This window comes from Psammomys obesus, unplaced genomic scaffold (assembly GCF_907164565.1).
Source record: "Psammomys obesus unplaced genomic scaffold, mPsaObe1.curated_primary_1811, whole genome shotgun sequence".
NCBI classification, from domain to species: domain Eukaryota; kingdom Metazoa; phylum Chordata; class Mammalia; order Rodentia; family Muridae; genus Psammomys; species Psammomys obesus.
Window position 1 is genome coordinate 13800444 of NW_026596085.1, and position 24748 is coordinate 13825191.

Here is a 24748-nt window from a genome sequence, read left to right on the forward strand (position 1 = left end):
TGCCTGCCAGCTGTCATGATCCCTGCCACAATGATCATGGACCCACCCTATGAAACTGTAAGCATGTCTTCAATTAAATAGTTTCTTCAGTAAGTTGCCTTGGTCATGCTGTCTCCTCATAGTAATAGACCCATAATTAAGACATCAAATGACAAGGAGTAAAACAGATGTTAGAGACACTTCAGCCCCAGTATTTCCAGGCTGTGGAGATGCCCAGTGTCACTGTTCACTGCTCTAAATGCAACATACCCATATGGGGGAAAAAAACCAATTAGAAAAATCAGGGTGTGATGAGAAAGAGGGACAAACAGACCAAGGACAGAGTAACCACCAAGGTGGTTTCTATTAGGCAGTTCAACACAGCTCATGGTGATGAGAATAATAAACATCAAAAGAGGTTCATGTTTTTCAGAGCCTAAGGGAGGAAGACTGCAGCTCAACCACTGCAAGAGAGGAACAGTGGCTCCTGCCAGGGTCTCAGCGTACCTTCAGCCACCTGTCAAGCAGAGGTGCACCTGCAGGTCTGGAGGCCTGTCAACAGGGCGGGAGAGTAGCATTCTGGAAGCAGAGAGCACACATGCTGCCACACTTAGGCACATGGGGACCGGGGTCTGGATGCGGGCAGGCTGTTTCCTCCGCTTGTGAAACACTAAAGTCTGACGAAAGAGGTTGATGCTCAGTCGGTACCTGCTGAGCGCCTGAGTACCAAATGCCTCTTCTTTCCCAGTCACAGGTGGCCCCTACATCCACTCACAGCCTGTGTGGGTCACTCTCCTGAGTCTGTTCATATGTGACAAGATATCACATCCCAGCAGCAACCTAGGGACAGCACCTCACTTCCGAACATGAGGCTGCTCTAAGAAGCACAAGGCAGACAACAGGACAGCTGTGGAGGAACAGCCACTGGGCAGATGTTGAACTTGCCAACATCTGCACTTAAAAACTGGTCTTCAGCAAACACAGAGGACTGGCCACAACAGCTAAGGGTCACACAGGTCACGTTAAGATGGAATCCATTCAACAAAATGGGCAGGGACTAAAAAGCAAAAGATGGCTAAAAAGTGATTTTTCTTTCAAATAACGATATGAGATTAAAAAAAAAAAAAAGTCTGACTTCAGGAAACACCCCAGGAGCCCCAGAAAGCTGCCATGTGAGATTCAGGACCTATCTTCACTTTCCCAGCTCCCAGCCAGCTAAGCAACTCCATGTCACCAAGCTAAGTAACTAGTTGACAAGCAGTACCACATTGCCAACTCACATGACTTTGAAGGGATACACCTGTTCTTTCCTAGCTGTGTCTTATTATAATTCCCCGCTCATGGGATGCAAACGTGAGCAAGTGAACCAAGCAGCTGCTTGGACCCTGAGGTTAAAGCCAAGCCCACGGTAGCAACCAACTCTCTGACAAACAACTAGCTCCAGAGACAGTAATCAACTTCTACCTCATGAAGTTACCATGCAATAGATTTGCTGTCGCCATGGATATATCCCAGCTTCCAAGGTACTAGAAATCTAATTGGCTCCTGCATACTGGCCAACACAAAACCCACCTTTCAATGCTTTTCCTCAAGGCCCTGCTCCTCATTTCATCCCAATACAGTTACACTCAAGTTATACACAGTCACCATTGGCCAGCCTAGTCTGCCCTCCTCCTCCAGAGGTCTGCCTGTCCTGTAGGCTGCACAGCCTTTGCTCAGCCCTGCAACTGCTAAATATACACACCTCATACCTCTGGAGGAGTCTTGGCTAAGCAAAGCCCACTGCCAAGGAGATGCTCCAAAGTAAGAGGACAAAGGCCTGACCTCAAAGCAATGGCAGTGGCTCTGGACCACAACTGAGACCAGAGGCTGCAAGGCCAGGTCTATGAGTTGTGGGGGAATCCCCCCCCCACACACACACACAGACAAATCAAGGTCTCTTTTCCATTTTTAAAGAAAATCTTAAGTAAAGAAGAGGTCCTAATGCATTACCCTTGTTTCCAGACACGGTAAGCACACCACCGAGAAGGGCAATCAAAGCCAAATGCCTCTGAGCCGCCGCTCCTATGGAAATTCATTTTCCCCTTTTGTGCTCCACAATCTACGAGCACTTTTACTTCAGCAATGTCGGAACTTTTTAGCAGCTTTAGTGCACAGGCAAGAGATGCCACGTTTAAAAGCGCATTTACTGGGGGAAAATAAAGATGAAAAACAAAGTATTTCAGATAGTAAGTCTACTTTAAAGAGATACCACTTACTTTAGTGACAAAAACATAAAGGTTATAAATAAATTTAATAAAACATACACAAGACCTTTCATGAGGTTTGCCTTGGTCTTGTGGCCCAGGTCTGTAATCCCAGCTATTTGGTAGGATGAGGCAAGAAGATCTAAAGTTCAGGGCATGTGCAAGCTACATTCATGAACACCAAGAGCAACTCAGACAGATCTGGTCTCAAAATAACAAATAAAAATAGGGCCAGAGATATAGCTCAGGGGCAGAGTACCCACTGAGCAGATCCAAAGAGTCCATGCAATTTCATTCACAAATCAAACAGACTTAAAAAAAAAAAAAAAAACTGGCAACCTGATTCTGAAAATGGCATGAATGAGTAAAAAATATGATGACCCAGTTGACTCTGAAGAGAAAGAAGAAGGCACTAATGTCCCTGTGGATGCCTGTGAATGGGGCACAGATAAAGCACTGAAGGAGTTAAGTCCAAACCCCTGCACTCCCCACTGTGACTGCCCACCCATAGGTGCTGCTATCAGGTACAAGCTAAACACATGGTGGAATTGAGAAAACACAAGACAGATGTTACAGTAAAATTCTTAAAGAAAGCATCCCATAATAACCTAAAAGGGCAGCGCACTCAACTCAGCAAGGCTAAGAGCATCCAAACAAGTAACTGTCAAAGACTTAGAATCCCAGATGTATAAAGATCACAAACTTTTTTAATGGGTGAAAAAAAGAAAAGGGGTGGGACACACAGTAACAAGCATTTCCCAGATCAGAGACACAGAAGACACCCATCTCTGTATACAGAGAGGCCCTTAAGACCCAGCAGCCAAGGAAAGCGAAGCCTGGAGCATGATGAGAATATCTACCCAACATATAGAGCTCAGGAGCCTGGACATGTTCCAAGAACTGCCAAGGGGGGTAGATCCAGGCTTCCGGTGCTGCAGGTAAAGTTTGTCTGCAGACCCCTCCAGGAAGCAAGCTGATGTTATCCTGAGAGCCTTGGAGAAATTTTCACAGGGGTACAACTGCATAAATGGACATGAGAATTCTAGCCACACTGTCCCAACAGTGTAACATCAGGAAGTGCCCAAACATTCACCCTGACTACTACACAATGAAAGAAAGCACAAGCTGCAGAGGCTGAATTGCACAAAGAACAGCACATACAGCTCAAGATTCAACAGTAACACACACTTCCTTACTATTGAAGTCACAATTGAAAATATAAGTTAGAAACAGTCAGTTCACCTCTTTCTTTTTTTTTTTTTTGGGGGGGGGGAGTGCAGAAATGGAGCTGGGGTGGCAAAACCACGAGCGTGGAGAAACAGCTTCAATGCTACCAGCTTCAAACTCACAGAGGCAGCTGGTCAGCACCGGAGAGGTTCTAACTCCTAAATTCAAGGACATACATTTCTACTATAAATATTCGCACATGTATTACATATATTCTTTTGTATGTGTCAATGTTCCACACAAGAACAATCAGAGATTCCCATGGCCCTCAGTTACAGTGAGAATCGGTCACACAGAGACAGGCATCAGCAGAGACTCCCCAGCCAGTGCTCCTCTTACCTCTGTCACCTTGGGCTGAAGAATCAGTGCTTCTGGACTCATCCTTGGGATGTCGATATGGATCTGCAGATACAGGAGAGACATATGTTTACCTTATAGGATGAGAGCAGCCTTTCACAACACATGTGCTTTGCCCATGACAGTCCTGCTCTGAGAGGACTGTCACCTCCATAGGTGGTACCCAGAAGCACACTCCACCTGAGCAAGGCTTACCTGTTCTGAGGTGACAGGCATGCCTGACCCTCCGCAGGGCAGCAGCGCTTCCTGCATGGTTAGGAACAGAGTGGGCCCTCAGGTCCACAGTAACATGAGCCAGCGCAATCAGTGAACACTGTTTTTTTTTTCAGCCTGACAGTGAGTGTGATCAAGGACACTGACAGTGCCTAGAATTTCAGCTGTGACAGGGCCATCTGTAACACAGGCCACATTCTCCTCTATTTCACAGTGTCCATGGGGAATCTAGGACACATTAAAGGAAACATTTGAAAGTTTCTGCTGTTGTCAGCAGATTCCTTCCTAAGCACTGCCTGACAGGAGAGTCTTGACAATGTTTGCAAGCAAAACTGTGAAGACCACTTGTGGAAAGCAAGGCAGGTTCAAGAGGTGAGCCAACAGGAACACTCTGAGTACAGCTGATGTCACAGGCTGGTTCACATCCCAGGAGCATACCCCACACCAGTAACATGAGCATCACTCTGGGGCTTCAGGGCAACAGCCTGCACAGACTGAGAGGAGACAGTACATTTAACCCAAAGGGGAACACAACAGTTTAGCTCCACCCTTGCTTATGTGCAAAGAGGCAGCTAACATTCAGTAAATGGGTCCACCATTATATTCTGACACTAGTTGGCCTGTCACCAAGAGTAAGCCTCTCAGGTTCAGCCTTTCGACCTACAAAAGGCTTGTTCTCTGTGTCCTTCAAAGGCTTAATAGTGACAGTCAGACTGAGTCCTCAGCACAAGAGAACAAGATAAAATAAGCTTGCAAAGTGAATGCACACAGAAGGAAACTCCATGAACAGCCTTGTTAAGAGACCCACACAGACCAGCGAGGTCAGAGAACTGACCACATTCAGGAACCTATGCATGAGTAAGGGACAAGAGTGCCCAGGTCCACTAGCAGGGCATCCTGGGGAGCCACCCTCCGTGCACTACTCCCTTTGGTGACAGTCCTGTGGACACATACAATATGTGCTGGGCTCCTGCAAGATGAAAAGCAGGCCTGACATGCCTCTATGCCCAACACCAGCAAGGACAACCTACACAAGAGGCACAGGCAATGTGTTTCTTGTGCAGATAGAATAGCACATGCATCATACCCCATATCCTACAACTGGCCTGCCTCATCAATCACAGGCCTGGGAAAATAGGGGAAAAGCCACATAGTCAGCAGGACTAGCCCACAGAGAGAAAGCCAAACCGGGCAAATGTTATCTCTAGTTCCAGGTGGCCTGGACATAAACCTTCAGTGAGACAGAAAATACATGATAAGCAAATGCAGGAAGGCACTAGTTCAGGGCACAGGCCAAGAAACAACATGCATTTCATAAGAAGGCTATAGAGTGCCAGGCACAAGCCAAGGAACCACATGCTAGCCATTACCCAAGGCAGACACAAGTCATCACTAACAGATCACAGCATCTATTTTGTAATCTGACTCGAGCTTCATGCTTTACTTCTGAAAAGGAATTCAAACAAGCCAGATGCTGCCACTGGTAGCAAATTGCCATTAACTGCTTTCAAATGTTTATTGTTAGGAACTATAAATCTGCAAGCCTATCAGGTTCCTGATAAAAGAAACATGTCAAAAAAAGAAAGAAAGATGTCCCCTACAAACCAGCTCCAAGTCCCAGTACTGAGTGATATGTGGAAGAGAAAAAGATATAAACATATACACACTCACCTGGCGATATGTGTCCTGATGAACTTCATCATTCCTAGAGTTGTAATAATGCTCAATGAAAGCAAAGTATTCCTTCTGTTTTCTCTGCAGCGTGGCTGGTCTTCGGTCGACATTGGCAGGAAGGTAACCCTGGAGGAACAAAAGAAACACAGGCATCCATGGTCACTGTGCATCACGAGAGTGAACAGCCAAGTGCTCACCTCCAGGATGACCCAGGCATGCTGGGGCCCGCCTAACACACAGGGAGGGCACTGTGAAAAAGCCCCCACAGAACAAAGCACACGGCACGTGCACTTCCCACAAGTGTCGCCAACCAATTCTAAGTTATCATTCATATCCCAAAGTCATCTGACAGCACCCAGACCCAGGGCTTTCCTGAAGCATAGTATGGAGATGCTAAAACCCTTCTCCACAGGGCTTACATCCATAAGGAACAGCCAGTCTGTCTGGTCTCACACTCGAATCATGTACACAAATACACATATTGCATTTATGAACAAGAAGTTGTCATATGGCCAAATATACATCATTCTCCAAAGCACCCAAGTGCTCCAGGCACTATGCAATACATTAAATAGACACATTTCTTGAAAGGAGCGGATGGCTCCAGTGGCCTTAAGGAGCTTGACATTTTATATGGTTTCCTTTTTGTTTCCTTGTTCTACATTTTAAATTAATCTTGTATGTAAGCTTTGTTGATTTTAAGCCCAGGCCTACAGCCTCAAAGAGAGCTTCAGGCAGTTGACCACTGTTCCCAGAAAAACAGGAGGCACTTTCCATCACCCACAGTGATGGTGTTCTCTGCAGCTCATTCCCACCATCTCACCTGGACCCTGATAGTGCTAGTTTCTCGCTAGGGCTGACTGAGTCTATCTGGGACTCTCCAAACAGATTCACTAAGAACCTAGGATTCTGGGCACACTTTCTTCTGAGATGCTTCTGAGATGTAGCCACCTTTGGGACGAGTCTGCCTGCCATGTGTTAGGCCACACAGTTCGGGTAAGCTACTTATGAATGAACAAAGCTCCATGAGTATTCTTGCAGACTTTGGAGATGTGCTTCTCTGATCCCTCAAGGCTAAATAGCAAGGGGAAGAGGGCTGCATCACAATGTAGACAGAAGTTTCTAAGGAACTGACAGATCTTTTCCAGTGTGACATCACTTCACACTTCAGTCAGCAGTGACTGGAGCACACTAGATGGGTACCCCATTTCCCTGGCCACAGTGACTTAGAGGCTCAGACGTGGAGGGGTGACCCAAAGCCCAGGGCTTTTCTTTGTTGCTTCCGTGAGTTAAGGTGCATAGAGTCTGGGCAGTGGCAGCCATGCCTTGAACACAAGGTACAAGCTGTTCTACAGCCTTGCCAGCATGTGGTTGCCATTCTGGCTTCTTTGTGGCTGTCCACCAGAACACAGTCAGAATCTGCATTTCCCAGGAGGCTGTGGGTAACACAGCAGGGGCAAGACAGATGCAGTCCACTTCCAGTCAAGTCACTGTCTCCTTCCAAGTCTGCAGCTGAAGCCTGTGAGAAGCACCCTCACCCCTGCCTGTGGAGGGGCTACTGTGACCTGGTAATGTCGTCCTGGGATGATGATCAGTCCCTCACTTGGAGAAAGCCCCAGTTATTGATATGCAATTGGTCCTTTTAGGAAAACACCCATTATCCAACATGCAGGCTCATATGCTGCACTTTAAAATCACAGCCAGACAGAGCAGCCCACACCTTCAATCCCAGCACTTGGAAGGAAAGGCAGGTGGATCTCTGGGTTCAAGGGGTTCAAGGCTAATCCGGTCTACAGAGAGAGTTCCAGGACAGCCAGAATTACATAGTGAAACCATCTCTCTTAAAACCCAAAATCAAAAAACAAAATCACAACTATATTCCCACTATGATTAAGTACCATTCGACAACAGGAGACACCAACTGAACCCACACCTGCTTCTGTCAATGACATCTTGTTAGTACACATTGTGCCTGTTTGCTGAACACTGTGTGACTGCTCCTGCACAGTGCCCACAGCACTTCATGGTTTACATGTGATTCACGGGATGACATACTTGCTATGGAGCCCTTAAAAGAACGCCTGCCAACCCCTACCGAGACATCACCCTGGAGGCAGCACAGCCATGCTGTGTGTTCTGCACATATTGACATGACCTGTGCCATTTCTAACACACCATTTCTAATTGGGTATTTGGAAACACACACTGACCAACAATGTCTGGGAATTTCCTGATATGAATTCCTCCCACATGTGAGCTGTGAGCACCACAGACTCCAATGTTTATTCTCAAGGAGCCCACATGAGGTGACCCCTGAAACACCCCAGCAGCCCTGTTCTACATGTGTCAAACACAACTCGCAGGTGAACAAACTGCAAAATGCTCACTTGATCATTTTCGAGGGAAAGGCTCACACTCATGGCACAGCATTCTGCCGACAGGGAAGCACAATCATCAGACTGCTACACTGGCTTCTCTTCTCTTTTCTGCAGAAAGGAGACTACCAAGACCCCACTGCACATTCTGCCTCCCACAACAGGTGCCACACCAACAGGACCAGCCAGGATGTCACCTACCCGGTAATCAGAGCCACTTGCGACACATCTGTGGATATCCCAGCAGAATTTGTACTGCTAGGGACAATAGGGACACGGCCTTGCCCCTGAGCTGAAGGTACAGAGTCATGAGGGTAGGCTAGTGACAGGCATTTCTTCATCCAGTTAAAGGCTACCCCAGGGACAACCCATCCAGACAGTAGGCTTTGTCTGTACCTCCTTTCTCCTTGGCGCTATCTCAGTTCCAGTTCGTATGAACGTAAAGAATAACAACTTCCTAAGACAGATCTTGTTCTTTGTCTGGTAACTGCCCATCCACAGGGTTTCTAAGGAAGGTACAGCCCCCACCAGGCAGGGCACCTCAGTGCTCATTTAGACCTAGCCATTTACAGGTAGTCAACATTGCTGCTTTAAGATGGGGAAACAGACTGGGCAAACCACTGTGGCATACAACACTGAGCAGGCTGGCACCTTGGCATCAAGTTTGATAACTGCTGTGCAGATTCTGTGGCCAGTGATAACCCTTTAACAATCCCACAGCCCTCTACAGTCTCCACACTCCCTCTGCCTTCTCAGGTCCTAGGGATATTGCTTCTGCTACTGCTCGGGCATCTTTATTTATCATCCATGCCAACCCATTCTGGGACCAAGAGAACTATGTGATCCACACTGTACTCAATGGGGCACTGAAATAGTAAGGACCAGACTGTGCATCCAAATATCTGCACAACCCTCCCTCCAGTCCTACCTCAAATGTCACCTCTCAGAGAGGCCCACCAGAATCATGTATATAAACAGCACCCTGACCGCCCTCTTATTCTGACCAGCACACATCAATCGCCTCTGCCAACTTCCCTACCCAATGTCTTTGCACTCGCTTTTAAACTCTATTTTATTTGAGGTATTTAAGCCTCTACCTCCCTTCCACCAACCTTTAACCCTAGGTAAGAGAAAGAAGGTTAGCGGGGAGAAAGGACACAGACCCCTTTACTTCTCCTGGCTGTTTAGGGTCAATGGGTTCTTTGGGGGCTCAGTCAACAGCAAAAACAGCAAGCACTCTCCTCCAGCCACCGCATTGAAACACTTCTCTTAGTGTCTCCTCTAAGGAACCATACCATCTCTACTCTCTCCGAACTGCCACACCTTCTCTTTCTAGAGAAGAGCCCTCTAGAATATCCCTCAGAGCCCTAGACCACACCCCTCTCTATGCTGCAGGCCATTACCAGTTGGCAAAGATCATACCCCATAGGAGGCAATTATCAGCTGTGGACAAACTAAAGCCCAAATAAAAAAACAAAAACATATTTACATAACATAACAGAAACCAAAACTTCCATTACACAATGTACTTTCACCTCTTCCAGTCACAGTGTAAGTTTTCCCTTTCAACTCACAAATACCCTAAGGCTTAGAATATTGTTCCCCTATAACAGATACTCAGCAAATGCTTGTTGGATGAATGGAAGATGTCAGCACCATGAGACCCTGGTGATACAAAAAGGAGGTGATACAAAACTAGGTTCTTCAGGAGAGACTAAGTTAACACAGTTTCCTGGCTAGGTTTGATTGTGACAGTAGAGAGAATGGAAAACTTGATAGACCCTGGAGGTGTGCAGGAAGTAGGTTCCAGCTGGGCAAAGACCAAAACAAAGCCTGTCATATGAAAGGCTTGGTGCTGCATTCAACAGCCAGAGCAAAGGGCCCAGGTCCAGTCTGCAATTCAGGACAGGGGGGTCATCAGGGGGGTCAGCAGGGACAGTGTGGGCAGCCACACACAAAAGCTCCCAGTAACCTTAGGTAACAGAATGTGTATTCTCAGGAAGCTTCCATCTCCCTGAATGTTAACTTAATGAAACACAAAATCTAAAAGGCAAGCATGCCATCATAAAAGGCCCACCCATTCTACCATCCCCTTCCTAGAGGAAAGACACATGTGCAAGTGGAGGCCTTTTGATAATTAAGCAAGACTAGAAATTATGCAAATGAAATACATTCAAGTATGCAATGAATTTTAAATGACAGAACTACAGAAGACTTAATTGCTGTATTAGCATGCTATAAAAACACTAATCATAAATGTAAAACAATGCATGCAGATACTTAAATCCAAACTGTCCTGATGACACAAAAATCAATGTGTTCCCTCCCACTGCGTTCATATGCAAACCGACTGCAACACACTGAAAGAAGATATGTTGATACTGGAGCCTCACTGTCATTTTTAGCCAATATCCTCACTAGCCTAAATGTTAAATGTTTAATTAGTTTTTTGTTCACTCTTTCTGAAACAGTTACTTAAAAAGAGAGAACCAAAAAATATGATTCTCTTTGGGACTAATTTTGAAAAAGGTCCTATGCTGCTTGCATGTAATTTAAAAGTTAAATAGCATCGCTAATGTTTAATGGAGTGCTCTGGCTACCACACTCTTCAGAACAAGGGCCACACAGCCAGGTTTCTCCTCTAAAGCAGAGTTTCCTCTCATTAATTAAAACTAACACTTGCCACAAACACTAGAATTGTGCCAATGACAAACCATGGCATGCTGGAGGAAAGTTACTAGTGGGCCAGACCTTGAACTAGGTTTATAATCTAGTCCCCACTCACCTATTACCACCCAGCCCAGGCCCGGGCTCCAGGTGTGTCAGGTCCAATGAGAACTACCTGCAGCGAAGCCATGCAGTTTTCAGAGACCAGCTTCTCACCTGCTCATGAGCATCCTGGTCCTTTCATGCTGCCTTGAACCCTAGAACATTCGGGTTCAACCTGGGTGCACTAGCAAGCCCAGGTATCAGTTTTACATAACCTTCTAAGGTGACAGTAAAATGCAAGCAGATGGAAAGAGACCACAGATCAGGAGCCCATACTCACTGACCATGCCCTGCTCTTTGTCTACAGTCAGGTGCTCCAAGGACACTCTGACACAGGACATCAGGTTCAGTGAATATGTGACACCTATGTCCAATCTGGATTGTCTGTTCAGATCTGTGACAGGTCCCAGACCTATGACAGCTTCCAGGGCAGTCACAAGGGAAACAATGTTAATCAGCAGGATTCAGAGACTGTGTAAGACACAAGTGGGACAAGAGTCTTCTCTCTCAACACCCTTCCCTCAAATATTCTGCAACTGACAGACATGCTCCCCAGACCTTTATTACAGAAAATATGCTGAGATGGCTAATTTTATGTCAACTTGACACAAGCTAGAGTCATCTGAGAGAAAGGAACCTCAGTTGAAAAAAATGCAGTAAGCAAGTCTGTAGAGCATTTTCTTAATTAGTGATTGATAAGAGATGGCTCAGTCCATTGTGGGTGTGCTCACCCCTGGGTTGACGGTCCTGGGTTCTATAAGAAAGCCAGCTGAGCAAGCCATGGGGAGCAAGCCAGTAAGCAGCACCCCTCCATGGCCTCAGCATCAGCTCCTGTCTCCAGGTGACTGCCCTGTTTAAGTTCCTGTCCTGACTTCTTCAGTGATGGACTACAGATGTGGAAGTATAACCCACATAAACCTATTCCTCCCCAACTTGCTTTCGGTCATAGTGTTTCATCACAGCAATAGTAACCCTAACTAAGACACATGCTAAGGCTGACAGAGTCTGTGAAGTAGCCATCAAACATGGAACCTATTCTCACACAAGCTCCAGGGTCTAGCTGGTTCCAATTGAGAAAGGACCCCACCAATTCTGACCAACTCCTACCTGGCCACTCTATGTCTGACCAGCATACCAGCTAAGTGGTGTCCTCTCCTGTGCAGGTCCTGAACCTCCAGGCAGCAGACTTGCAAAGGAACAGCATCACAGACCCAAGTGCTGGACAAAGTCATTGCCTGTGCCTGTGCCTGTGCCTGTGCCTGTGCCTGTGCCTGTGCCTATGCCCTGCAGAAGAGCCAATTTCTGCCAGCTCTAGCAGCTAGGAACAGGGTCCTGGAGAAATGACTCCTTTTCTGTGCAGTGAACCCTAGGCCTGCACTGTGTAGTGACAAAAGGAAAGACTTTCTCTCTGTATGGTGTAGGACCCAGGAGGGCTGGGACTGAGTCTCAGGCATACCCTGTTCTTTCCCAGCACCAAACACAGTGCCTAAAACACACAGGGCTTAACCAGTCCCCAGCAGATAACTAGATGTACTCACCAATCATTACCCAGGTTGCTTTCCTTCCAGAAACAGCTGCACATCCCTGGCTCAAGTCCTTCAGGATGAGGGCCATGTTACCTGAGGATCAACTGGACAAGGCCTCCTCCTGATCCCTGGCCTTTGCCCTGCCTTCCTACACAGGCCCAAAGAGGAATACTTGCCTAGTCTATGCTACTGACCTGCCCCACCCCACTACACCCTTTAACCTTGTGACCTTCCCAACCCCCTCATTCCAGTAACACTGACATTCTTCAGAGATGCTGTGTAAGCACGAATCTGTGCTAAGAAGCCTTGCCCAGCATCTACACTCGTTTATACTCCCCAGGAACTACTTCCTTGGGGAAGAACAGATTTTCTCACTAACCTCCTCGCCTGTTAATTTGTGCCTGAGAACTAACCTGCTCCTTCTGACCTCCTTGTGAACTTGCAATGGCCTTGGAGACAGAGTGTAAAGCCTCCCCCTTACAAAACCGAGCCTAGGAATTGGCTACCCCATATTACCATCCCAATCCCTCCTCTTGGTTGACACTCAGGCCCTGAACGTCTCACAGGTACACTGTGCCAAACTGTGCTGGACTTACCCTGCTGAGTGCCTGAGCCCTGGACCAGCACCCACTAGCACCTGGGTCTCTAGGGCTATCACTGTTTCTGGGCAGGCCCCTACAGGTTTTTCTTTGGTTTATAGTGCCAGCACTCCTAAGTACAGACACCCAGGTCCACACCAATAGGATGGGGCCACCCAACACTCACCCCACCCCAACCCCTGCTATTCCTCTGATGCTCTTTGCCCACCAACATGGCAGCCACTGTGACTATGCAGCTCAGGGAACTGTAGTTATGACTTATACAAGCTCAGAAGTGAAGAAAAGAGCAAGAGCAAGCAGCGCTGTTGAGACGCTCCACCCAGAACAGCCCATTCTTGATGAACATAAAACTATTATATAGGAGCTTCCAGGCATTTACATTATAACTTCCTACAAACCAATCATGAATGTGCAACCTCTTTTAGAGGACATTTGGAAACATGGTTATAAACACTTAAAAAAAACACAAAACAGAGCACAAGTGATCACAGCAGGTCTAGCCTTAATTGCAAGAGATATTTAATCAATAAATATTTGCTGTTCAGAGCTGCATCTGCATTTAGGATTACGAGGTACTGAGCTGAAAATTTATCACGACTCATTAGCACAAAAGTCTTTTAAATACTGAAAGTCAGGCTCAATTTAGAGTAGGTGACTAGAGTTCCCCGTGACTAATCTCCAAAAATAAAACAAAGGGAAAAGAGAAGCAACCTGCCAATAAACTATTCTCACTTCTGATCTCAAGCCAGGGTAAGTAGGTGAAGGAATGAAGACAGCCACCAACAGCCACTGAGCTTTTCCACAGGGCTTTCGGACTGGCAGCTTAGTGCTGGGGCTCAGGGCGCTGGCCCCCACACTCCACCACACAAAGAAGCTATTCCCAAAACCTCCTGCCCTGACTCCTTGCCCTCTCCCTTTTCCTGTCCTCTTTCCTCCTCTTCTTCCTTCTCCTCCTCTCCCTCTTCCTCCTCTTCGGTCTGCTCTTCTTCCTCTTCCACTTCTTCCCCCTTTTCCTTTTGTCCCTCCCCTTCCTCCTCTTATTGGTCTCCCTCCTCTTCCTTCTTCTGCTCCTCCCCTTGTTCTTATTCAATAGCGGCATTGCCAATACTTCTTGGCCAACACACACTCATGTCCCCTGAGCTGTGTGGTCTTCTGTGCTACAAGCTCCTGGGTCACTAGTGTGCATACAGTGATTCTTTAATGATGGAAGTTGGGGGGAATGAACACAACTGTCACGATCTGTTGCTTCCTCTCACTTTCTGCCAGACTTGCCAAACCAACCTTGAAATTAAGCTAAAACTAGACAATGCCTTCTTGGACACAGCAAAGGCCCGAGTCACTATGCAACCAAGAAAGACAAGAATGAGGCTGTGGCCTGCAAGCCACACTCCCCCAGCCTAGTGCCAGGCCATTGTACTTGAAGGCGGAAAGTGGGTAGGCTGAGCATAGGCATGCAGACTTACTGAGAGAAGTTTCCATGTCATTGGACGAACTGGCTTTGGGATTCCGGACCAGCTCAGCTTCCGTAATTCCTCTGTCGGAAGTTAAAAAACAGAACAGAGAAAAGAAGAGTTACAAAAGGTTTTATAGCATCTTACCATCCTATCAGTATCCCCAGTAGAGCAGAAGCTCACAAATGGAACCAAAGTAAGCTTAATGATAAATATTTCAGGGAGTGACTGTCCTTGATATAAATGATACTGAGTCAGCACACTATTAAAGCAAAGCAGAGCACCTCCTGTTTGTGTGTAAGTCTTAGAAAGGACATGTTTGTCAAACAGAGACGGGTATCTCTGGTGCCACCCTAAGAGGTGAGGCCCTCCCTCCCTGGGGAAGTAGCATGCAAGGTAGCAGCTCCCTCTCTTCCCACTGACTCTGTGTCCTCTTGAACTTATAATGCTAAGCCTCCATGGGGACAGCTTAGCTGGCTCTCCGTCTCTCTACTACTCTGTCCTACTCACTGTTTCTTAATGCCCATCAGAGTAGTCTTCTCAGCACTGGTATGGGAGGTGAGCTTGTCTTTACACATCACTGACAAAAGTGTGTCACAGGGTACACAACTAGCATAAGAGAGCTTCAGGGCAGAAAAGCACAAGGCCTGAATGTCTTGACAAACACCACCAAGAGAAAAACAGAGAAGGACTGGGCAGAGAGAGAGGGGCCTACAGCCAAGGCAGTAAGTGCCTCAGAGAGTAAGGAAAGTCACAGCCAGACAGTGGAGAAGAGCAGCAAGCCCTGGTTCTACCTGTCCCTGATCTCCCTGGGTAGCTAGAGAGCTCATATGGGTATGTAGAAATGTCCACACACTCCAGTTCCAGCAAGACAAAGGCAATTGCTTCCTTTGCTTCAGTTAGAAATCTACTATTAGACTCTCCTAACAGCTCAGAGCTTGTGATTAATACCGGGAATAAGAGAAGTGATTACAGAGAAGACTTTGGTAATATAATCAACAAAATGTAAAGTCTTGACATCTAATCTTTTTCCAATTACTAAAGTCTAAGTAAAATAAGTACAGAGTAATTGGCAACAGCACCAGCAATAACCTGCATTCACAGAAACCTCAGAAAACATCAAATTTCCCCCAGTTCCCCAAGACACCGTGGAGAATGGGGACCTAACTTCCAGAAAGCAGTGTTTGCTAACCAGGCTAGCAGGGCCTCTACCTCCTTGCAGCGCCTCTCCTTCCATACAGTGCTGGTTTCTAGCTGTGATTTATGGAAACAGCATAGAGAAAACACACTAATGTTCTCTGATCCCTATCTCTACATTAAAAATACACACACACACACACACACATATATACACATTCAAAGTCAAGAATCTTGAATATACATCATGAGAATATACAGTTCTCTTTTTGTCAAGGCTCAGTGTTTAAAAAGAGCTTTGCATACATTCTCTCACTGGCTCCTCAAAGCAGCTTGGATTAATCAGCGCTGTGAGCCATGTCCATGAATGAAAACTGGTCTCAACGAGGTTAAGTAACTTGGCCTTTAATACCAGGCTCTTTTCACTGTATTAACTCCCATTCTTAAAGATTTTGTAACACAGTCAAACACTACTTATTATATGAATATAGACAAAGATCCCAAAGAATGTCTTAACAGATTCAAACACAGTAGTCTACCTGAAGAACAGTACACATCAGAAGACTCACCCCAGCAGTGTTGTTGAATCTGCTGATGGGGAAAAGCCACACTCAGTGATGACAGATGCCCCAAACATAGCTGCTCTCTCTAGCAGAATGTTGCCTACAACTCCTGAGAGCAAAACTAAAATGCTGAAGTGTGACAAGCAGCCTGCCAAGTACAGGCTCCAGAGGGGGCCTGTGAGGTGCTGATGCATGGCTGAGCTCCTTCCCTATGGTCAATGTGCAATGGGACTGGGGTTCCATCTTAGATACGGGGAGAATAGTACAATTGCCCAGGACTCCAAGAAAGTCCTCACTCTTATGGAACACTTGGAAGCCACCACATTTCTTCCTCTGACAGTGCCCCCATTAGACATGAGACTAAGGACCATTACAACGATCGAATGGAGCAGCCTGCAGCCAACTAAAGAGAACAAGAAGCAGGAGAAGATGTAGGGCCACACTAAGCAGGTAGGCAGTGCACAAACTGGCCAAAATAGCAGTTTCTCTCTGTGGAACAGAGAAGTGACAGCTGTGAAGGGTGTGAGCCTAAGAACTGTGCTGGCCAGCTGGGCAGGGTGGTGTGCGCCTTTAATTCCAGCACTTGGGAGGCAGAGGCAGTCGATCTCTGTAAGTCAAGGCCAGCCTGGTCTACAACTTGAATTCTAGGACAACCAGGGCTCTACAGAAAAGCCCTGCTTTAAAAAAAAAAAAAAAAAAAAAAAAAAAACAAACAAACAAACAAACTGTGCAGGCCACATGAGGAAACTAACTCACAGGTTTCCCTTGGAAGAGCACAGAGAGAGATAGGTGCTGGGCATAACAGGTTTAAAGTATAGTTAGTTCCTCTGGGGTAGGCAAACAGCCAGAGGTAAAGAAATCACAGCCATGAGCAACACCAAATATGGCCTCTATGCCTAGCACTGGGGAGGGCTCACCTCCCACCCAAAGCAAATGTAACTAAACCAAAGCCATAACTAAACCAACCAATCAACAGAAAGGGCCAGAGGGCTAGGAAGCTAAGTGGGAAGTGTTATTTCCAGAGGTCAGGCTGGTTCCTTAGAGAACGTGACAACAGAAAACCTGAGTCAAGAAAAGGAGTATTCTAAGCCCAGGCGTAGTGCATACAAGCCTGGCCTAGTGTGGACAACAAGCTGGAAGGCCAAAAGTAGATACAAGGAGACTGAGGAATCTCAGCCTGCAGGGGAGGGCAGCAAGAAAGAAAAGCAAAGACCAGATAGAGAAGTGCTAAATAAAAGCATGACAAGTCAAACTAGGTTGGATAGATAAGTGGGTTTCAGACTGTAAAATTATGTCAACTGTCACCTAAAAGGAAATGTAATTTTAATACAAAGAAAATTAAAATTGCAATGGGCTCTTCTGGATATATCCTAAAATTTGGCAAGTTCATCTGAAAGAACAAAGGCCCTGTAAGAGCTATAAAATTCTTACTAAGAATAATTGGGAAGGGAGAAAGGGGGAAACTACAGTCAAGATGTAATACATGAGAGATGACTATTTTTTTAAATTTTACAAATAAATAAATAACGTGGAGCTAGGGAGATGTGTGTCAATAAAGTGACTGCCAACAAGCCTCAGAGCCTGAATTTCAATCCCAAATACCCATGTACCTATACGGCAGCATGTGCTGGGATCCCAGTATGCCAGGCAAGAGTAGTAGTAAGGAGGATCTCTGAGCCTGAGCCTTGCTGGTCAGTTAATCTTGACAAATCCATAAACTCTAGACTCAGTGAAGCACCTTTTCTCAATAAATAAGTGGAAATTTTTGAGGAAAAAAAACATGACATCAACCTCTGGCCTCTATGCACTTGTGCACACAGACGCACACTGTATACCACACAATAAACAAAATAAAGCTGGGAAGTGGTGGCACACGCCTATAATTCCAGCACTTGGAAGGTGGAGGAAGGTGGATCACTGTGAGTTTGAGGCCACCCTGCTCTACAAAGCAAGTTCCAGGACAGCCAAGGCTACCTCAAGAAACCCTGAAAAAACATAAATAAATAGATAAATAGGTAGGTAGCTTAGATAGACAGACAGACAGACAGACAGACAAAAATAAAGAATGTAGAGCTGGAAAGATAGTTCAGTGGTTAACGTTGACATTCCAAAGGACCCAAGTTCAATTTCCAGCACCCACATCAAGTAACTCACAACCATCTGGAACTCAAACTCCAGAGAATCTGATGCCTCTGGCCTCTGTAGACACCAGCACTCACATGCACATATCCACATGTAGACAGACACCTACACATAATTTAAAATAATAAAAATAAGTCTTTGAAAGCCGATTTCCCAAAAAAAAATAAGGAAGATGGGCATGGTGGCACACACATTTAACACCAGCACTCAGGAGGCAGAGGCAGGAGGATCTCTATGAGTTCAAGGTCAGCCTGGTCTAGACAGCCAGGGCTACACAGAAAATAAATAAATAAACACACAAACGAATGAATAGGAGAGCTTTGCAGTAACAGTTAAAAATCAATGGCAGAGTTGCAGGCATAAAGACAGGAGCCTCTTGTGAGAGACAAAGGAAAAGAAACACTTGAGGCAGGAATAACGGCTCAAAATCAAACCTGTGCACACATGAGCACTAAGATGTGATAAAGTGACATTGAGCCAACACTGCACCTATTTCTAGAAAAGGTTCTGTGCCTTACCACAAAAAGGGTAGTCTGGCTGCTTCTGTGTGTAAAGGAAAGACTGCGGCACAGAGGGAAGAGTCTTCTGCTACACTTTAATGGGAAATGGCCTTCCAAACCAAAACAAGAACCTCAGAAACACATCAATCATTATTTTTTTTTAAAATGCCCTAAAAGATTGCCTGCAGCATGATCTTATGGAGGCATTTTCTCAATTGAGGGTCCTATATCTCAAATTCCCCTAGCCTGTGTCAAGCTGACACAAAACTAGCTAGCACATTAACACACTGTATTAGTTACTGCAACAGTCCATGGAAAAAGCAGTTTAAGGGAGGAAGGCTTTATTCTGGCTCACAGTTTGAAGACATAGTCCATCATGGCAGGAAACTCAGGATGGCAGGAGAATGCCAAGACTATTTACACTGAGTCAGGATGCAGAGAGAGATGAATACTGGTGCTCCGTTCACTTTTCCCCTCTTATTCAGTCTAGGACTCCAGCCACCCACTTAGAGCTGGTCTTCTCACCTCAATTATCTAGGTCTAGGCACCCCTTCTCGAGAATGTACAGAGGTTTGTCTCGTAGGTGATTTTAGATGTTGACAATATTATCCATCAAATACACTATTTTGACATGCAGTGTCTCTTTCCTCTACTTGGAAATATCTAGTTCATCTTTGAACCGCCACCTTCAGCAGAAGTCTCCAAAGCCATTCCCTGTCACTTAGATCAGCCCAGCTTGGGCTGTTTCCTCTGTGGTCCTTCAGACTTTGCAGTCCTGGATGGCAGAGCTCCTTCAATAGGGCCCATAAATGAGGAGGACACCTACCCCATGCCCTGTGCTAGCAGCCCACAAGAGGCTTCTCTTCTGCAGGAGGACAGACACCCAGCAGGGACACTGCTTTCTGCCACAAACCAGGGTGACTCAGGTGTAAAACTCTAGAAGCATGCCAGCCTATTCTACTTGCTGGTGCCTACCAGGCAGGCACTCCAGGAAGTTTTCTGCCATATGTTATTGTTCTAATTGATGTTTTTCTACTTTGAACAGCACCATGAACTTTGTTTTTAATAAACACACCTTAACAGTAGGAAACAAATTCTACTGAATCAGAGCTGCTTTGGGGCTACATGGGAAAACAGGCACTGGGTTACTTCTGCTGGGTGCCCTGCCTTTCCTCAGCCTGCCATGTTTCTCTTCCATCTCTTCCAAGACCTAGAAACATGGCCCTCTACTGTCAATCCTAAGAGCCTCCTCTCTGTCCGCTCTTCTTCTGTATCAGTGGAGGCGGCATCTAGAAGATGTCCAGATAAGAGCACCACAGGAGTGCCTGGTTATGACTGCTGAAACATCAACCTGTAACACTGGATCCAGCATGGTGCTACCCAAGCTACACACAGGTCTCAGCTGTCAGACCAGGAAGCAGGTACCAGAGGACCTATAACCTGCTGGCCCAAAGCCAGCTTCCCTGCTGCCCCAACCTGTAGGACCTGTTCACAACAGCCAACCTGAACACAGAGTACTACTAAATGTTAGAAGGCTTGGATAAGAGCTGGCCAGGAGCTCCGAGATGGAGTGAGGGCCCAGCATGCATAAAGCTTGGGGTATGATCCACCCCGGTACTGAAAAGATAAAGCAAACACCATGATATCAATAATAAGCAGATATGCCAGCCAATTGAAAATGAAAAGAATATGAAGAGGCATTTATCCATGGAAATACACAGACAGCCAATAAGCACATGAAAAGACACTCAAAAATCACACTGACAGGAGGAGCCACTTCACACGCAATAGCTAAAATTTTTAAATTCAGGAAAACCACAACCCTCACACACTGCTGGTGAGTGCAAAAAATGGCACAATAGAAAACAGTCTGCCAGTCCTCAACACATTAGACACCCCTCAAATCTATCTAAGAGCACTGCAAACAAGTCTTTCAGAAATGTGCATTTGAACACTCTCAGCAGTGCTGCTCACTGGACACAAAGCAGAAACATCCAAGTGTCCATCGGAGTATGAACAGATACACAGACTGCAGCCTGCATACCACACGGGTCAGCTTTCCACTGTGGCAACCCCTAAGACAACCAGCTCCTAAAAGAAAAGGGTCACCGTGGCTCACAGCTAATGGTTTCAGGCCATGGTTTGTTGAGCCTGCTGCTTTGCACACTGTGACAAGGCAGCAGGTCATGACAGAGCTGTTCACTTCGTAGCTGTGCTTAGAGAAAGAGAAAGGAAAGGCCTGGGGTCCTCACATTCTCTTGGAGGCTCACCTACTTATGGGTGGTGGGCCATTCATAAAAAGGCTCACAATAGGCAAATTCAGACAAGAGGTAGAACAGTGGCTGCCTAGCTGAGGGAAGAAGAGGCAGGACAATGAGGAATGACACTCAGGAGCACATAGTCCCTTGGGGAAGTGGTGAAAATGTCCCAAGACTGACTACAGTTATTGTGTAACTCTGCACATGCACTAAAGACCATTGACCTGCATGCTTTAGGTAGAGGATTCTATGGCATGTGAGCTACCCCTCAAATCACAGCACCTTCTCAGGAGGGTAGATCTGGAAGACAGAAGCTCTGCAATGGTACAAGGCCAGGGTCTGACAAGCAGCTTTTGTTCCAGACAGAGGAGGACTGGTCCTACAAAGGGAAAGGAGCCATCTGGATATGGATGGGGCTAGCCACAAGATGGACGAACAGTACAGAGTTCCAAGAGGAGCTCAGGAACCACTCCACCCTTCACCAAGTGAGGGGCAGGTGGAGGTGACCCTGAGTGGATCTCTGTGGAGAGGTTCCTCTAACTGGCATGCCAGTTCATCTAAAATGTTTCCACCCCTGGACCAATGGCTTTGTTGCTGGGACTCTGGCATCATCCCCAGTACAAACAAGCACTTAGTGCCTGTCCCAGCACTGTTTACACATTCAGAAAAGAGGTCTTTCTAAGTTCTTCCCCTCCCCCTCTCCTCCCTCCCTCCCCTCCCCTGTGTACCCTACACACTTGTAAATATAATACAAAACCGGAGCTCTTTCCATTTGCTACTGTGACCTCCAGGCCTGACATTTGGCCTGACCTAGAGACCTGTAAAGGGGAAACTTTTATTTTGGAGGGGTGTTCTTTATCTTAAAGATCCTAAATGAAAGTTGCTTCTCAAGGGATATCTGACAACAAGATAGTTAAGGAGAAACTCTGGCCTTCCAAAGACCACAGCAAGGAAAAGCAAAGTGAAAGTAATGGGAGCCTTGTGAATCAGCTCCCTCTTCCCAGCCAGCAAGAGCCCTAATCACCTGTTAGCCACTTCACAAGGTCTAATTACACTGGCTTTCCCTTCAATACATTGATCTCACAGCCAATGCTGCGTGGCATTTAATTAAAGGAAAGGCTACTGCTATTTCATGCTAAAAATCTAAATCCTTGCAAACAAATTAGAAGCTTGAGACTCCCATTTGTGTTTTCCAGTATGAGCCATTGAAGACAGATCCTGAGCCTCGTAAGAATTTGAGCATACAAAACACAAATATTTACTATATTTGTATGTGTCTAGGGGTAGAGGGAGGGGCGAGGTGGGGAAGACCAGAGAGCACTGCACTTAGCCTTGCCAGCTGAGGTGGACCCCCTGCCCACAACAGCTCCTCTTGGCTGTTACTCCTTTGTACTGATGTCACCACACACAATGCTAAAAGGCAGGAATGCAGGCTCCTAAGCACAGCTTCCTATTTGTGCACAGGGTTAGGGCCCCAGCCCATGCACACCTGTTCACTCCAGCTCTCCTGCAGCTGTGCCATCCTAACACCACCGTCTACAGAATCTCCTCAGACCAAAGCTCTAGACAGCTGTCAGAGGACAGAGGCATGCCCAGGCACTCAAGTGGGGGCCTCCCTCTAACTGTTGTCCTTCTGCAGCTCAGGAGGCTGGGAAGCACATCCCTGGATGCCAAATGTGACTGAAAGGTCCACCCACTGGAAGGAAATGATGAACTGGAAAGCCAGAGACAACCTTGTCTTTGATAAGCCCAATTAACTTCAGATAAGTACTCAATGTCATTACAAAGGCATGGCAACGCACTCCTCCAGTCCCTACAATCGATGTCACCTGTGATGCTCTGAGAGCTAGCTCTGGTGGCAAGGAGACAGCATGGGCTACCCGGACCTGGCCAGAGCCACCACCCACTAGCCCATAACTCACTGGACAGACTCAGGCTCAGGGCAGCAGCAGTGTATTTTTGTCTAAAACACTGTCCCAGGTTCCTACCCAGAAGCCCACCACTGACCCCAGAAAGTGACCCTGCGGGCCCCACAACACTCCTAGTGGAAGCAGTGCTGAAGTGAGCACCCCCTCCTCTCAGGTCCTTGAGCCTCCTGTGCCCCACTGAACAAGCATTGGCTGACCTGCTTCCAGGCTAATGAATACCCTGGTCACAAGCTTCATGAGGATGTGGGCTGATGAGACAGGTAAGAAATAGTGGCTTTTCTTAGTTAAGGAGAGAGACACTATGACCACAGCAACTCTTACTTTAAAAAAAAATTAATTGGGGCTGCCTTACAGGTTCAGAAGTTTATTCCACTATGGTCATGGCAGGAAGCATGGACTCATGCAGGCAGACATAGTACTGCAGAAGAAGCCAAGAGTTCTACATCCAGAACATCAGAAAGAGAAAGTGACAGAGCCTGATTTGAGTACTGGAAACCTCAAAGCCCACCCCAGTGACACACTTCCTCCCACAAGGCCACACCTAACAGTACCACTCCCTATGACTCTATGGAGGCCATTTTCATTCAAACCACCACAGAGCTCAAAGTACGCCAAGGAACCCCTACCCCAGGAAGGTTACCATTCACACCTGTGATAGGTAACCATGTGACACACCGTTCAAAGCTAACAAGGGAGACTCGGTGAATAAACATTCCAAGACAAGAGGTAAGCAGAAATAAAGCACTTGGGTCTGTGTACAGGCATCAGGAGGTGCTCTAGCTGGCACAAAGATACGAAAGCTTCCTGGTGACCACAGAAAATGGGAAGAAAAAAAAAAAACAAATGCTAACCCCTGCCCTGTGTCCTTCTTGTCACTGTATTCTCCGGGCCTTCTAATATCTTAACACAACCTTAACAGCTACTGTTCACAATATCTGAAGAGAGCAACAGCGACAGTCTGGACCAGCAGGTTCCCGTTACACAGAACAAAATTATGAAGAGAGCTCCAGTCCAGAGGGCATTAAATAGCAGGAAGCAGGGCTCTGTTCTGGAAGCAACAAGTGACTGTGAAAGTCGCAGGGGAAGGTCCTGTTTCAGTGTGACTTCCCTCCTTCCAGGACAGGGAAGGAAGAACTGAGGAGACTAACTGGAAGCCACCAGAGGTCAGCTGAGATGAACTCTGAACAAGGGTGGGCCCATGTGAGCAGAGAACACACAGGCCACCACTGTGAAAGAACGGGACAGATCGGCTGCCAAGGTAATAAGCATGAGGAGAGTTGGCAAAGGCCATCAGGTTTTTCCCTAAAAGACCAATGACACCTACAATCTAAACAGCAGGTCAAGAGGGCAGCTTCATGCTGAGTGTGGTGGCACTTGCCTTTAATCCTAGAATCTGGGAGGCTGACACTGATGGATTTTTAATCTAGGCTACTACATAGAAAGAATCTATCTCGGGGAAAAAAAAAAAAAAGGAAAAGAAAAGAACATGAAGGCAGCTAACCTAAATAAAAAGAGTAGGAGGGAGGGTGGAAAGAAGGAAGGCCTGTGGCCACTTACTGATACAACTGGATAAGCAATGCCCCCACAGGCTTACATGCTGATGGTGTGGTGGCCGGCTGGTGGGCTCTGGGAAGTGTTTAGACATTGCCCTCATCAGCTGATCACTCAAGTGAAACAGGCATCATATGGTGGCATTTCTGAGTGGAGGAGGCAAGTCACTGGGGGGAGGCGTATACTGGAGAATGAAAACGCATGCCTTGCTCCAGCTGGCTCCCCACTCTGCTTCCCAGCAGCTGTAATTTCA

General features: G+C 46.5%; 1 protein-coding gene across 2 annotated transcripts in view; it reads right to left on the bottom strand.

Moving 5' to 3' along the window:
• The window catches only part of Tbc1d22a (TBC1 domain family member 22A), a 274151-nt gene that overhangs the window by 178713 nt on the left and 70690 nt on the right, over positions 1-24748 (bottom strand). For both annotated transcript variants that reach the window (XM_055627174.1, XM_055627173.1), the window contains 3 exons: positions 14429-14499; positions 5694-5822; positions 3792-3854 (listed from right to left, as the gene is read on the bottom strand). In XM_055627174.1, the coding sequence (XP_055483149.1) occupies positions 3792-3854; positions 5694-5822; positions 14429-14449 (213 nt within the window). In that variant the 5' untranslated portion in view covers positions 14450-14499. The remainder of the gene's footprint in view (positions 1-3791; positions 3855-5693; positions 5823-14428; positions 14500-24748) is intronic.